The 14,801-nt window shown below is 51.7% G+C and overlaps 1 protein-coding gene across 6 annotated transcripts; it reads right to left on the bottom strand.

Moving 5' to 3' along the window:
* Nucleotides 1-3,854: 3,854 nt before the first annotated feature.
* On the bottom strand, nucleotides 3,855-13,768 carry PI16 (peptidase inhibitor 16). Of its 6 annotated transcripts, none has more exons than XM_080806689.1 (7): nucleotides 13,473-13,768; nucleotides 8,636-8,857; nucleotides 6,779-6,888; nucleotides 6,412-6,500; nucleotides 5,071-5,736; nucleotides 4,739-4,866; nucleotides 3,855-4,406 (listed from the first exon to the last, which is right to left on the bottom strand). In XM_080806689.1, the coding sequence occupies exons 1-6, from the start codon at nucleotides 13,626-13,628 to the stop codon at nucleotides 4,757-4,759; spliced, it is 1,353 nt and encodes a 450-aa protein (XP_080662815.1). In that variant the 5' UTR covers nucleotides 13,629-13,768; the 3' UTR covers nucleotides 3,855-4,406; nucleotides 4,739-4,756. The 6 variants fall into 6 exon arrangements, with proteins under 6 accessions (XP_080662815.1, XP_080662811.1, XP_080662810.1 ...); XM_080806685.1 differs by having other exon boundaries at nucleotides 3,855-4,338; nucleotides 13,473-13,646; XM_080806684.1 differs by having other exon boundaries at nucleotides 3,855-4,291; nucleotides 13,473-13,646.
* Nucleotides 13,769-14,801: the final 1,033 nt, after the last annotated feature.

Below are 14,801 nucleotides of genomic sequence, written 5' to 3'. Positions count from 1 at the left end.
TCAGGAGGCAAGCAGAGCTCACCCCAAAACCAGAAAAGATGGGTTTGGCCTTTCACAGGCCTGCTCTGCTCAGAGGCAGCCTCCCCTGACTCCCTCCCATGACCTACGGCTAGCTTGAGAAAACAGGCCCAGGAAGGGAGGGACCCCTGTGCTCAGGATCTTAAGTTGGGTCATCCTCTGAAAAACATAATACTCTATATTTAGAAGAAGAAGAAGCAAAAGTATATGACCATCTCAATAGACACAGAAAAAGTATTCGACAAAATTCAACACCCCTTCATGACAACAACATTCAAAAACCCAAGAATATAACTTCCTCACCTGGATAAATGGCATCTCCAAAAGACCCATGATTAACATTAGACTGAATGATGAACACCCTAATTTTTTCCCTCTAAGATCAAGAGCAAGACAAGGAGGTCTGGTCTTGCCATTGCTCAGCATTGTCCTGGAGGGTCCAGCCAGGGCAGTCAGGCAAGAAAATGAAATAAAATTTATCAGGGTTAGAAAGGAAGAAGTAAAACTATTTCTGCAGATGACATGATCTCGTAGATAGAAAATTCTGGGGCACCTGGGTGGCTCAGTTAAGCTTCTGCCTTTGGCTTAGGTAATGCTCTCAGGGTCCTGGGACTGAACCCCATATGGGGCTCCCTGCTCAGCGGGGAGCCTGCTTCTCTCTCTCCCTCTGCCCCTCCTCCCTGCTCATTCTCTCTCTCTCTCAAATAAATAATGTTTTTTAAAAAATCCTAAAGAATCCACTAAAAATACTGTTGTAACTAATAAATGAATTCAGCAAGGGCATAGAATATAAAATTGATAACACAAAAATCAATCATACTTTACATTCACAGATGAACAAAGTAAAGAATAAAATTAATAAAACAATTTCATTTATAATAGCATCAAAAATAAAATATGAACAAATATAACAAAAAGCCCACACAGTTTATACCTTGAAAACTACAGAATATTGTTAAACAAAAGTAAAGACATAAATAAATGGGAAGATAACCCTTGTTCATGGACTGGAAGACCTAGGTGGCAGAATACATAGTTTCCTGTCAAAATCTCAGCTGACTTCTTTGCAGAAATTTGACAAGCTGGCACTAAAATTCAAATGGAAATTCAAGGGATCCAAAATAGCCTAAACAATGTTGAAAAAGAAGAACAAAATTGGAGGACACACACTTCACAATTTCAAAATGTCTTACAAAGTTACAATAATCAAGATGGTGTGATACTGGCATAAGATAGACATAGAGATCAATGCGACAGGATTAAGAGTCCAGAAATAAACTTTCACATTTAAGGTCAATTGATTGTGGACAAAGGCAACAAGACAAGTGGATGGAGGAAGAATCACCTTCAACAAAAAGTGCTTGGACAACTGGATATTCACATGCATTAAGAATGAACTTGGGGGGGGGGGCCTGAGTGGCTCAGTGGGTTAAAGCCTCTGCCTTCGGCTCAGGTCATGGTCTCAGGGTCCTGGGATCGAGCCCCAAATCAGACTGCTCAGCGGGGAGCCTGCTTCCCCCCACCTCTCTCTGCCTGCCTCTCTGCCTACTTGTGATCTCTCTCTGTGTCAAATAAATAAATAAAATCTTAAAAAAAAAAAGAATGAACTTGCACAACTACCTAACACCGCATATGAAAATCATCTAAGAATGGATCAAAGGCATAAAGACAAGAATTGAAACTATTATAAAACTCTTAGAAAAAGCATAGGCTCAAATCTCTGTGACCTCAGATTGGGCAATGGTTTCTTAGATGTAACACCAGAAAGTACAGTAACAAAAGAACAAATAAATTGGATATCATCAAAATTGAAGACTGCGTTCAGAGGACATCCTAAAGAAAAATTGAGAAGACAACTCACAGAATGAGAAAATGTTTTAAAATTACGTATCTGGGGGCACCTGGGTGGCTCAGTGGGTTAAAGCCTCTGCCTTCGGCTCAGGTCATGATCCCAGGGTCCTGGGATCGAGCCCCGCATGCTGAGCTCTCTGCTCAGCAGGGAGCCTGCTTCCTCATCTCTCTCTACCTGCCTCTCTACCTACTTGTGATCTCTGTCTGTCAAATAAATAAATAAAATCTTAAAAAAAAAGTTTAAAAAAATTACATATCTGATAAGGGACTTGTATTTAGACTACATAAAGAATTCCTGCAACTCATAATAATAAGACAAGTATCCCAGTTAAAAAATGGCAAAAAGGGGCACCTGGGTGGCTCAGTGGGTTAAAGCCTCTGCCTTCGGCTCAGGTCATGATCTCAGGGTCCTGGGATTGAGCCCCACAGTGGGCTCTCTGCTCAGCAGGGAGCCTGCTTCCTCCTCTCTCTCTCTGCCTGCCTGTCTACTTGCAATTTCTGTCTGTCAAATAAATAAAATCTTAAAAAAAAAAAATGGGCAAAAGACTTGAATAGATCTCTCTCCATAGACAGAAGGCCAATAAAAAAGCACGTGGAAAGATGCGCTTGGCATCATTAGCCATCAGGGAAGTGAAAATCAAAAAGCACAATGAGATACTACTTCACACTCAACTAGGATGGCTATAATTTTAAGAAGACAGATAATGAGTGTTTGCGAAGATGTGGAGAAATGGAAACTGTGCATTGCTGGTGCGCATGTGCAATGGTGCAGCCACTTTGGAAAGAAGTCTGGCAGTTCTAAAAAAATGTTCACCGGGACGCCTGGGTGGCTCAGTTGGTTAAGCAGCTGCCTTCAGCTCAGGTCATGATCCCAGCGTCCTGGGATCGAGTCCCACATCGGGCTCCTTGCTCCGCAGGGAGCCTGCTTCTACCTCTGCCTCTGCCTACCACTCTGTCTGCCTGTGCTCGCTCTCTCTCTCTCTCTCTAACAAATAAATAAATTTAAAAAAAAAAAATGTTCACCACAGAGTGACCGTAGGATCCGCAGTTACCCTATGATACTGACAAATGGATAAATAAAATGTATTCTATACAAGGGAATAAGGAATAAAGTACCGTCATGTGCTACCTAATGGATAAATCTAGAAAAGATTATGCTAAGTGAAAGAAGCCAGACAGAAAAGGCTGCCTACTCTATGATCCCATTTATACAACATGTCAGAACAGACAACTCCGTAGAGACACTAGATTAGTGGTTGTTTCCGGCTTGGGGTGGAAGGGGAACAGAGAGGGTCTGCTAATGGGGATGGGGTTTCTTTTCGGGCTGTTGGAATGTTCTAAAACTGCTGGTGCTTGCACCATCCTAAAAACCATTGAATGGTACGCTTTAAATGGGTGAATTTTACATGAGTTATATCCTAATTTATATCATTAGGTTGTCTCTTAGTACGTTATGTCACACACACAAACTCTCTCTCTCTCTCTCTCTCTCTCTCTCACACACACACACACACACTGGTGCTTTCCCACCCTGCAGCACCCTGCACAGTCCTGTGCTCCCCTAGGGGAGTGTGTCTGGGACTCCAGAACCCTTCCTCAGGACACCTCCAAGCACCCAGGGCGGGCAAAGTCTCTGGCTTGGTGTACCAGCTGGGCCTGGGCAGCAGCACCCTGTAAAAAGGCTGTGTGCCCCTCCTTGATTTGGGGTCTAAAACCCAATGAAGCCTCCACCAGTGACCCCAGGAGATGGGGGAGTCAGCCCTTGGCCCTCACTCTTTCCTGCTGGCTGCCTGAAGTTTTGAGTTGGGGAGGGGGGCAGTTTAAAGGAAGGAAAAGAAAGGTGCCCCAAAGGACTAGGTGGAGGGTGTAGGGAGAGGAGGTGGGTGGAAGATGGAGCAGGTGCTGGGGGCTGGAAGGGAACCTCTTCAGGGCCTCCCCAAGAGCCCCCCTTCACCCACCAGTCTTCATAAGCACAGACACTCGGTAGGCTTCCAGAGGCTTTATTTGGGAGTCAGGGACTGCTTCCCTTCCCTGGTCCTTGCCTGCCCACCCCCCCGCTGCCTCCATGTAGAACCCCATTCAGTTGGGGCTTGTCCTTCTGCCCCTCATAATCCCCCTCCCCAGCTACACCAGCAAGTAGGGGGAGGGGGCACTCAGGGAGAACCAGCTACCTGCAGAGGCAGAGTCCCAAGCCTGGTAGGCAAGGATCTCCCCTGAATCCCCATCCACCTGGGGAATGAGATGGGAGGGGCAGGAGGGGTCTGGGCCAGGTGGCTGGCCTCATGCCCCCACGGTGTGTCTGCAGTCGAGGCACAGGCCCTGCAGCCTTGCCCATCCAGAGGGCCTTCAGCCAAGAAGCATCTTTGGTGGTGAGGCAGGGTGGTGGGGAGACGACAGCAGGAAGACAGCTGACCTCTTCAGCCTGGGAAGGCAGGAGGTACTCCTGGGAACAGCCCCAGACTCCGATGGCTTAAGGAAGAAGCCAGGGGACGAGGAGGGGTCAAGGGATTTCAGGGAAGCACTGAGATCTTCTGTCCCTGGAAGAGCAGAACCAGGGCCACAGGACAACTGGAGATTGAGCACAAGTGGCCGCAGGAACACTGCCCAGAACAATCTGCAGCTAGCTGAGGCCTGGACCTCCACAGAGGCAGAGGCACTCCTGGGACAGTGCCAGGAATGGGCATTACAGAGGCCTCCGGAGGGGACGAGGTCACTGGCCTGGAGTCTGGCCAGAAGCTGGGGTCAAGGGGGGGCTCCTGGGCCACAGAGCAGGACCTGCCCAGGAGCTCTGTGGAAACTGTGGCCTCTTACTTGGAGAAGAGATAATCCAGAGTGGGCATGAGGCCAGGGTCTCCCCACCAGCCCTTGCCTTTGAGTGGTGACTCCTTCAGAAGATTCCAGCCAGCACCAGGGAAGGCAGCAGCAGCAGTCCCAGAAGGGGCCCCCCGATGTGACCAGGGCCGGAGTTCAGCCCTGAATTGATGCTAGGCTCTGCACCTGTGGGGAGGGAGAGGCTTTGTCTCAGCATGGACACAGTTCTGCCTGACCTCCCGCCCTCCCTGCTAGGCGTGCAAGTGGGGGCCCAGCAGCCAGGGAGGAAGCTCTTATTCAGTGGGTACAACCCACAACACTGATGCTGGGGGCAGGATGATGACCTTCTGGCGACAAGGAGGGAAGGTGGGACGACACTACATGCCTTACCAGGCAAAGATGACTGCAGAGCCAGGGTGCGCCCACCCACAGCCTTAGCAGTGGCAGAGGCATTGGGGGACTTGGAGGAAGTGTGTCCCATGTGGTCCAGTGTGGCCGGCAGCTCTCTTGTCTTGTCCTGGCCTGGAAAAACTGAGGCCAAGACCTCACTGGAAGGAGGCAACTCGGCCTCAGCCTTGCCCGCCTTCTGGGAGTGGGGCAGTGGCTCCTGTGTCCCTGTCAAGAACATCTTGGGGTGCAGAGAACTGTCTGGGCTCTTGGAGGGCACTATTGTCCTGCTGGCCTCTTTGTCTGCCAATTTGAAGATGGGATCATGGGTCGATTTGGGGAAGGTAGCTGGCCCCTCATCCAGGGAGAACAGGCTGTGAGTTGCCAAGAAGGAAGGGACCTCAGTTGTTAAGGAAGGTGGAGCCTCTGTTGCCATGGAGAGGGAATCTTCCGTTGCTAAGGAAGGTGGGGCCTCGGTTTCTGCAGCAGGTAGAGCCTTGGTTGCCAGGGGGCCTGAGACCTCTGTTACCAAGGAGAATGGAGTTTCCGTTGCCAGGAAAGAAGGGACACTGCTTTTCCCAGAGCCTGAAGCTTGGGTTGCCTGGGAAGCTGGGGCCTCGGTTACCGGGTGAGGCAAATCCTGAGCCTCTTCTGGGCCTGTGATGGGTTCTGACAAGAAACAAGGCCCTGCCTTAGTGCTACAGCGGAACTCCACCTCCCTCACCCCACCACAGTCAAGGCGAGGCGACCAAATGTCCTACTATGACAAGCAAACACACATCCCCTCCAGCGACTATGTCCTTCATTGGTAATATTATTTTACTATAATGTTGTTATTTTATTGTAGCATTAAAACAATGTCTCCTCTATCCACCTCCTTGTCCAAATCTTCCTCTCGGCAGTCACACAACCACTTTTTCAGGGGACTCTCCAGCTAGATGCCTGTGCCTATGAAGTCCACCGCTTCCCTTGCTTGCCCCCTTCAAGGACACTTGGCCACGCCCACCATCAGCCCCCCACCCCGGGGGAGCCCTATCCTCTGGCCACGCCCACCTCGCCCGCCGCTTGAGGGCCTCTGTCCTCTACCCTCCGCTCCGAGGATTGAAATCCGGTCACTTTGAATGACTGGGCGCCAAAGTGACTGCGCAAGAAAGGCGAAGTGGCCTTGGGAACTCGGAGAAAGTGGGCCCGCAAAGGGTCCCCGAGGGACAAGTCTCGCCAGCCCTCCCCTTCCCCTTCTTCCCCCTTCCCCGCCCCAGCCGGTGCACCGGCTGCGGGAGTCCTTGGAGGCTCTAAGTCCCTTGCGGCCCCTTCCTACTCCTCCCCACCCCACCCCCAACTCACCACAGAGGGAGTTCTCGCAGCGGTAGCCGGAGGGACATAGTGAGCACGGAGTCCCTTCCTGGTAGGGTCTCTTTCCCTTCACGTTCCCCCTGCGGGAGGCGAGGACGATGCTGGGGGCGGGGCAGTTCCCACAGACCCCTGTCCCGATCCCTCATACACATACCTAGGTCGGAAGTACCCCTGGGTCTTGCTCCCAACTAGCTTGTCGGGCCGATGAGAGTAGACCGCCATCGGTTCCCTCACAGCTCCCCCAAGAGTATGGGGTTCAGGCCCCAGATTAGCCCCCTCCCACATTGTTAGACTGCCCAGCTCAACCCTCCCCTTGGCTGTTCCCATCCTCTACCCGCAGGGCTCCCTGGGCACTCACGGGGGCTCATAGTTGCAAACCAGCAACTGGATATTGATCTCCTCAACACCCTGGAGCTTTTCACAGAAGTGGGAGCCACAGCCAATCCTCTCCGTCTTGGCCCAGACCACCTGAAGAAGGGCAAACCCGACAGTTTAGCCTGGGTGGGACACCAGTCTTGTATGGGTGGGGAGGGGAGGATCCCTACAACCAGTCAGATCCAAGTCTCTGAGGACACACAGCTGCAGGCACAACTGTGAACAGGCAGTTTGGGAAGAATTTGTCCTGAACCACACACAATATTTCACCAGGCTTTTCTCTGAAAAAAATTCCCTTTGTATATACCCTCATGAATTCCTCTTGTGATTTTTTTTTTTTACAACTTCCTGTGCATTTTAAACAAGGGGTATATCCAAAGGAATGGATCTCAAATGCGAGAATCTTAGATATCAGCAACAAACAAAATCCAAGGAAGAGAACAGAAGGAACCATTTTGAACATAGAACTTCCTCCCGCTTCACAAGTGAGCAGGGGTCTGCTCTGCTGTTTCTAAGTCTGGGTCTCCTACCTGCTAGAACGAATTCTGTCTTAAGTATAAAATTTAAAAATCAAAACAGCCTTTGTGCACCACCATGGACCGATACCAGCAGCCTCTCCTTGCTATTTCTAGCCGGGTCTGCTCAGGAGTCACTCAAACGGAGGCAAGTTTTTGTTGTGAGATCTGGCTCCAGCTACTAATTCTGCATACATCCCCCAGACTGGTTTTTTTTCCTGCTTAAGTTAGCTGAGGATACACCACTGTTGAGCATGCCAGGCGCTGACAGCAATCTTTGCAGGAGGACGTGTGTGTGTGTGTGTGTGTGTGTGTGTGTGTTTTGGGGGTGGTAGGGGGTGTGAGAGGTGGCAGGGTATGGAGGGGAGGGGACAGGGAAGGGCTGCTGGGCCCTCACAACTTCTTCATCTGGATGGATGATGTCAGGATTTCCTTCCCCAAAGATTAGCACTAAAAATACCACTCAAAAGAAGCACTGGAAAGTGGAATTGGTGGATATGGGTGGGAAGAAGGTTGATCTTCCTTTTTCTTTTTTTAAAAAAATGTTCTGTTATTGTTTGAACAATAAGCATTGGGTGGAGAAGAACAAGAATTCAATAACACTACTGTTAATTCCCCTACACGTATATACAACCCTACAGCACCCGCACCCAGCATCTCTTATCTGGAAACTCCAACTTTCAAAGTGCAGTGAGAACCCTGACATAAGCAAGAAGTGACTTCGAGGGGCAGAGAATGATCTCGAAGGCTCCCTGAAACCTTCACTGGGTGACGATTTGCTCTTATTTTACACATGGCTTTTAAAAGCAGAAGAAAATTTAAACACACACAATTGTCTATTTGCTTTATCGGTCCCTGGCAGGTTAGAAGCAGACACCATGAGAAATGACGGAAGAGGGGCAGTGAGAGAAGCCAGAAGTCGGGGGCAGTTACCGCGGGGCAAACAGCCCTGCTTGAGGGCAGCTTAGAGGTCGGTCAGTATTGCCTAGCACAATAATCATCCACGACACTGGCTCTGCGAAACCTAACTCAGGTCCCTTCAGTAGGAGGAGGCCGAGAGGGGCCACCTAGATTTTCAAACGATTGTGTTTCTTCAAGAGTCACCTGAAAACCGTTTAGGCAGTTTGAGAAGCAGGCTTCGTCAGAGGCCTGGACAACACAGGAGCTCCTGTCGAAACTTCTACGAAGGGTCTCGGGGGCTTAGAGCGGGGGCTACCTGTACTTGGAGCCCGGAAAGGGAGAGGCAGTCCTTACCCCACCCCGCCCACGGCCCGTGCGGCCCCGCCCACTCGTTGTGTAGCCCCGCCCACCCGGCGGCCACGCACCTGCGTGTAGTGGCCGCACATCTGGCCCTGGTCGCAGGTGGCCGCGCTGAGGTTGTAGTGCTCACGCTCGTGGTGCCACTCCTCCATGGCCAGCGGCACGTCCATGCCCTCTTCCGTGATGGCGAACAGGTTCTCGCCGCGCCGCCCGCGCTCCTTGTTGTGGCCCCACACGCACTGCTGCGCGTAGGCCTTGGCGAAGGCGGCCAGCTCCTCGTCCCACCTCTGCGGGACAGGTCGGAGAGGTGAGCAACGCCTGGCCTCGGCTCGGTGGAGACGGTGGGGGTGGGTGGGAGAGGGAGGTGGGGATGCCCCCAGCTCTGGGGATTAAAGAAGAAGCTTGAAGGTGTCCTGGGGGCCTTTGGAGGCCGGAGACCCTCCCTTCCTGCTGGGTAACTCTTGGCCATGATCGGGAACAGGCCTATGCTCCTGGTGAGCTTCTGCGGGGGAGCTGGGAGGGTTCCACCCCAGGCCATGGAGTTGGCTAAACTTGGGACCATTTACCAGCTGTGTGATTTTAGACAGATTGCCTAACCTTTCTGAACTCTCATGGGGCTTTGTGAAGAATAAATTAGATGATGTTTGTGACAGTGTTATTATTAATTAATATTAATATCCCTCTATATGAGAGGAGGGCAGCTGTGCCCTGCCTACCTCCCAGGGCCACCTGACTGCTCTGAAGACCTCAGAATTTCCAGTGAGATGTTCAAGGGCTGTATTGTTTATCCTGCTATCCTCCACCCCCTTACCCACACACACCATAAATATGACTTGGGGGGGGGCAGGATTCCCCTCTCAGGGGAAGTGGAGGGCTTCCCTCCTTCTCCTTCCTTCCTTCTCCCTTTGGGGTCGCCCAGCCCCCCATGGCTTTACCATTTCCACACTTCCCTCCCATGTGCTCTCAACTCTTCTCAGCTGAAAAACCCTTTCCCCAAGAAGATTGTGTCTCTGCGTGACCCTCACTGAGAGGCCTATTTTCAGAGCCTTGGTGTCTCAAGGAGCTGTCAGTTCCCAAAGGCAGTGTTCTCCAGGGGGGACCTCAGGTGAGGCAGCAGGAGGGAGCATGTTAGGTTAAGGGACCTCTGAGGTTCTGTGTGTCCCTGGCTGGGAGGACAGGCCTAGTGTGGGTGGGAAGAAGGATTAACAAAGGATTGACGAGAAAGGCCTGGATCCCATTAAGCTCTGTCCCTGGCCTCTCCTAGAGAAATGGATGGCCTGGCAACAACTCTTGCTCCACCCTCTGGCGGCCCAGCCAGCTGTGGGAGCCAGACAGCCTCCAGAGCGCCAGGAGCTTGGGTGACCGTGAGAGGAGGGGATAGTGTGGCTCCTCACCCACACACGGTTGTCGGGAACAGTTGCCTGGCGGTGCGGATGGGAACATAGGGCTGGGACCGCCCCACTTTGTGACAGCGGTGAATCCCTTTCCCTCCCTGGGTGTTTTGTCACTGTTCCCTGAAGTTCTCTGGTAGTAAGCGGGTTTGGGGAGTGGGAGCAGGCTGTGGGGGACTAGGATCGGGGGGTCCGGGATGACCTGCAGGGCTCCAGACTGCACCGTGAGCTCCTTTGGGGTAAGACAGTGATGTGGTCCCAGTGTCTGGCACAGTGCTGGTGTATAGCAGGTGCTCTGTAGACATTTGTCAGATGTTGATGACTGAGACAGACTCTGCTTTAAGCGGTCTCCCTTACAGAGCCCGGCTGGGATTCCTATTCCGACTGGATGCATGGAGTTCCACCAGGAGAGTCATTCCTGTGGGTCTCAAGGCTTCTCAGTCTTCCAGAAACCACAGGGGTTTTTGAGAGTCACGGCACCCACCCACACTGGCCACATGGTCACTATCTGAAAACAAGTCCATCCATTCACTCACTCATTCAGCAGTCCGGGGCAATGTGCTAGCCCAGAGCTAAGAGAAAGGACCGAGAAGCCCCAGTTCACATGGCCGTTAACTGCTGATTGGGCCACGATGTGGTCAATGACAGATTTGCAATGGGTGGTGTAGAGGCACTGAGGAGGGCCATTTAGCCCAACCTGACGGTGGAGAAGGAGGCACTAAGCTAAGTGTTGTAACTGCAGCATTAGTCAGGTGGAGGGAACAGAAGGCACAGCATGAGCAAAGGCACAGAAGCGAGAGACAGTGTTTTGGCTGGGGAAGGACAAGCTGTTGAGGTTATGGAGGGAGAAACTGAGCAGGAGAGGAGGCTGGAGGCGTCAGCAGGGGCCAGACACACAGAGAGAGCCTTCTCAGAAGCTGGGGCTTTATCCTGAGGCTGTCAGGAGCCAGTGGGAGCTATTGAAGAGTGTTGAGCAAGGTCAAGCCTGTGTATTGGGTTGTTCATTTGGGGCAGCTAAGGCCAGAGGCTGAGGAAGCAGGTAGTGGCTCTTCTAGGAGTCCTTGGGAGAAGTAATGAAAGTTGTATCTAGGGACAAGGATGGGGGAGTAGGGTTCAAGGAAAATGGAACCTTCTGGAAGGTAAAGGTTGTGACGATTAGATGTGATAGCTAAGGGAGAGAAAAGAGTTCATGATAACTGCCCGGCCTCACCCTGGATCCATTCCCTCTTTTGTTAATCAAATACTGTATAATACTTACTGCATGCCACACACTGTTCTAAATGCTTTCTACATATTCACTCATTTAACCCTCACAACCATCCTACAAGGGACTTACTATGTTGTCATCATTTTCAATTTACAGATGAGGAAGCTGATGCACAGAGAAGTTAAGTAACTTAGCAAAGGTCATGCAGCTAATAAATGGTAGAATCAAGATTTGAACGAAGCCACCTGGCCCCAGAGTTTCTGTATTTACCACTCCTGAGGTTGAAGCTGAGGCTTGTTCCATATTTGTCCCAGTGTCCCAGTCTGTCCCCTCCTCCCATCACTTCCCACCAGACCGCAGCATAACCCCCGAGTATCCAAACTGCTTCCCAGAATTTCACCTCACCACCCGGGTCCACCTCTGTCCCCAAAGCAGCTCCTGGGTGGGTAACCCCCAGCCTCAGCCAACAAGACTGAAGGGCATCAGGGACCTACAAATGGGGAAACTGAGGCTCAGTACTGTATTCCAGGCCTCAGTCAGGGAGCTGTTGGCAGAGCTGGTACCAGCATCCAGTGCTCCGGGTCTGTTGTCCGCAGTTCCTGGTTGCCAGGCAACAGGGCTTGAATGGTGGTGCTGAGTGTGTTTCTAGAGGCCTTTCTTGATCTTTCTGTCTGACTCTCAGCATAGAGATTGCCAGTCCCAAGTGCTAGGTCAGGAAATGGAAGCCTTTGAAGTTAAAAGGAGCCACCCAGAGTCACTTGGCCAGATTGAGCTGAGCTACTGGAACTCCAATCCTGGACCCTCAGGCACGCTGCTGTATTCCCAGGTGTGACCTTGCTCTGGGGCACTAGCTATGGGGTCCCTGGACCTTGTTCCTGAACCTCCCAGGGCACCTGAGTGTGACTAGAGAGGATGGGCTGGCTCAGCCCTCAGGGAGAGCAGGAAGGAAGTTAATTTCTGATTCTCTCTCTCTCTTTTTTTCAAAGATTCTATTTATTTGAGAGAGCAAGAGAGACCGGGAGAGAGAGAGAGAGAGGGAGCGAGAGTGTACGAGCGGCGTGAGGGGCAGAGGGAGAGGGAGAAGCAGGCTCCCCGCTGAGCAGGGAGCCTGATGTGGTGCTGGATCCCAGGACCCTGGGATCATGACCTGATCCGAAGGCAGTCACTTAACCGACTGAGTCACCCAGGCACCCTTTCTTTCTTTTCATCTTGAGCCTAAACATCCCATCCTAACCCTACTGTCAAATAACTCTCCCTCTCGACAGAGGTAACTACCACCCCAAATCTGGCTTCCGTCACCTGTAAGCATGGCTCTGTATTTTTATTACATTTGCATGTGTCCCCACAAGTATGCAGGAGTAGTTTTTTTTTTAATAGTTTTATTCCTTTTTTTTTTAAAGATTTTATTTATTTGACAGATAGCGATCACAAGTAGACAGAGAGGCAGGCAGAGAGAGAGAGAGGAGGAAGCAGGCTCCCCGCCGAGCAGAGAGCCCGATGTGGGGCTCGATCCCAGGACCCTGGGATCATGACCCGAGCTGAAGGCAGAGGCTTTAACCCACTGAGCCACCCAGGTGCCCCTGCAGGAGTAGTTTTTAACCTGTTTTTAAACCTTATATAAATGTGCCCTCCTGTACATATTTCTTGAGATTTCATCCCCGGGCCCCATCAGTGTTCTTTCTGGGAGATTCAATCCTTGTTGCCATATATGTAGCTCTAATGGTGACCCATTTTACAGATGCAGAACTGACAGTCCTTACTAGGTTAAGGGACCCACCCCAAATCGCAGGTCTTGTTGTATGACCGAGACAGAATGGCAGCTGTGTGATGCTGAGCCCTCTCTGCTTCTGATTCCTGTTCTCTCCCACCTCCTTATACATCCCTCCTACCCTCATGCCAGGACCCCTCCTACTCCTCTTGTTTCCTCTCCTCGTTGCCTTGGAAGGCATCTGAAAGACCGTCTTCACCAAGGTGTTAGGAATTTCCTATGTCCCCCCTATGAGGTGCATCGGCATTTTAGGAAGTGCTGGGGAAGGAGCCATTGAGTGGGAAGCTGGGGGCTCCCAGGCCTGGCTCTACCAGCTGTGTGACTTGGAGGGAGCAGTAAGTCCCTCTGGGCCTCAGTTTCCTGATCTGTAGAATGGGGCTGCTTCTGGGAACCTGTGAATTACATAATGTCTCTGTCACTGATCAGAGAGGTGAGTCTTGGAGATAGCTTCAGCTTGGGGATGGGAGGAATTGGGGGACCTAGCCCAGCACCCCATCAGTCCCGGCAGGTGAGTGGCCCCTGGCCACCACACTCACCATATGCAGCATGTCCGCAGCGGGTGGGGACACCTGGGCCCGGTAGAGGTTGTGCAGCTCCACCAATGCGCGCTTCTCATCATCACTGAGGGCGCCGGTGGGACTCACGGTGGCGGCCAGCAGCAGCAGCAGCAGTGGACTGCAGGAGCTGTGCATGGTGGCCAGTCCTCCCAGCCTCTCCCGGCCAGGGGTCTGGCAGCTGGATTTAAAGTCCTTCCCACACAAGCACCACCCTGGCTGGAGACGGCGGGGAGGGGCCGTCTGCAGGCCTGGCCTGGCTCACACAGCGTCTCCAGGAGGGCTGGGTGCTTGGGTCCTGACCAGCGCTGAGTCCACTCCCAGCATTTATCTCCCCTCGGAGTCCTTGGCGAAAGCCTCCTTTCTCTTGGTAACAGGGGCTCAGGCCCAGTGCTGTGTGCATTCCCCAGTCCCTCCTGAGTTGTGGACAGGTCCTCAGGGGCAAAATAGAGTAACCCAGGTCGCACCCACTAGATACTGTGGACAAGTATGAGGACAGAAACCACGTGGACCCTACCCCTGAGGATTGAGCAGGTTGAAGGAGCTGGAGTTGGCTTATGGAAGGATGGGGGAAGACAGGATGTATTTGCTAAAAAAGATGGGCCAACCAAAACCTGAATCCTGGTTCTGCTCCTTTGCTGACTGGGTTTTTGCCAGTTTTCTTAATCAGATCAGTGGAGTAATAGTACCTACCTCACAGGGGTGAAGGAGGATTAAGTGAGGTCAAATGCATGTAAGGTGCCCAGGACAGTACTTGCCACTCAGAAACAGTAGACAACAACTACCCACAGGGCATGGCCTTGGCCAGCTCCCAGTCCCAGGGGAGGAAGGACTCCTGCCCACAGGAGAAGAGACTGCAGTGTTTCCCACTCTAGTTGTATCCTGGAATAGGGCTTTTTGCTATGGATAAAATGTTAGCTTCTGCATACCCTTTGTGAATGCATTGGCTTGGAGTGCTCTTTTGGAAGTGGGACACTGGGATCTTTCCTGCTCTGAATATCTAGGAAATAGAATGTATCTCTTTTTGAAATCAAGAGAGAACAGAAAAGCAGAGGGATGAGTGAGCACTTATCCCTCTGCGGCAGGAGTTCTGAGGGGAGTGTATTAGAAGGGAAGTAGGCCCAGGGGCAAGGACTTCCTCTGTAATGATCATGAAGGGCAGGGACCAAGTTCCTGGCCTTCATGAGGCAGGAAGTTGAAACCAGTACTCTTGGGGCACCTGGGTGGCTCAGTCAGTTAAGCATCTGCCTTCGGCTTGGGTCATAATCCCAGGGTCCTGGATCCAGCCCCAAGTCAGTCTCCCTGCTTGGT

The sequence above is a fragment of the Martes martes genome (assembly GCF_963455335.1).
Source record: "Martes martes genome assembly, chromosome: 6".
Taxonomy (NCBI): domain Eukaryota; kingdom Metazoa; phylum Chordata; class Mammalia; order Carnivora; family Mustelidae; genus Martes; species Martes martes.
This window is presented reverse-complemented; position numbering and strand designations above follow the sequence as displayed.

Coding starts and splice junctions, on each gene's coding strand:
- PI16 (XM_080806686.1), bottom strand. CDS start 13,628: ATGCACAGCTCCTGCAGTCCACTGCTGCTGCTGCTGCTGGCCGCCACC. Junction 8,858..13,472: donor CTGCGGACATGCTGCATATG/GTGAGTGTGGTG, acceptor CCTGTCCCGCAG/AGGTGGGACGAGGAGCTGGC. Junction 5,737..6,411: donor CTGCGAGAACTCCCTCTGTG/GTGAGTTGGGGG, acceptor GTTTCTTGTCAG/AACCCATCACAGGCCCAGAA.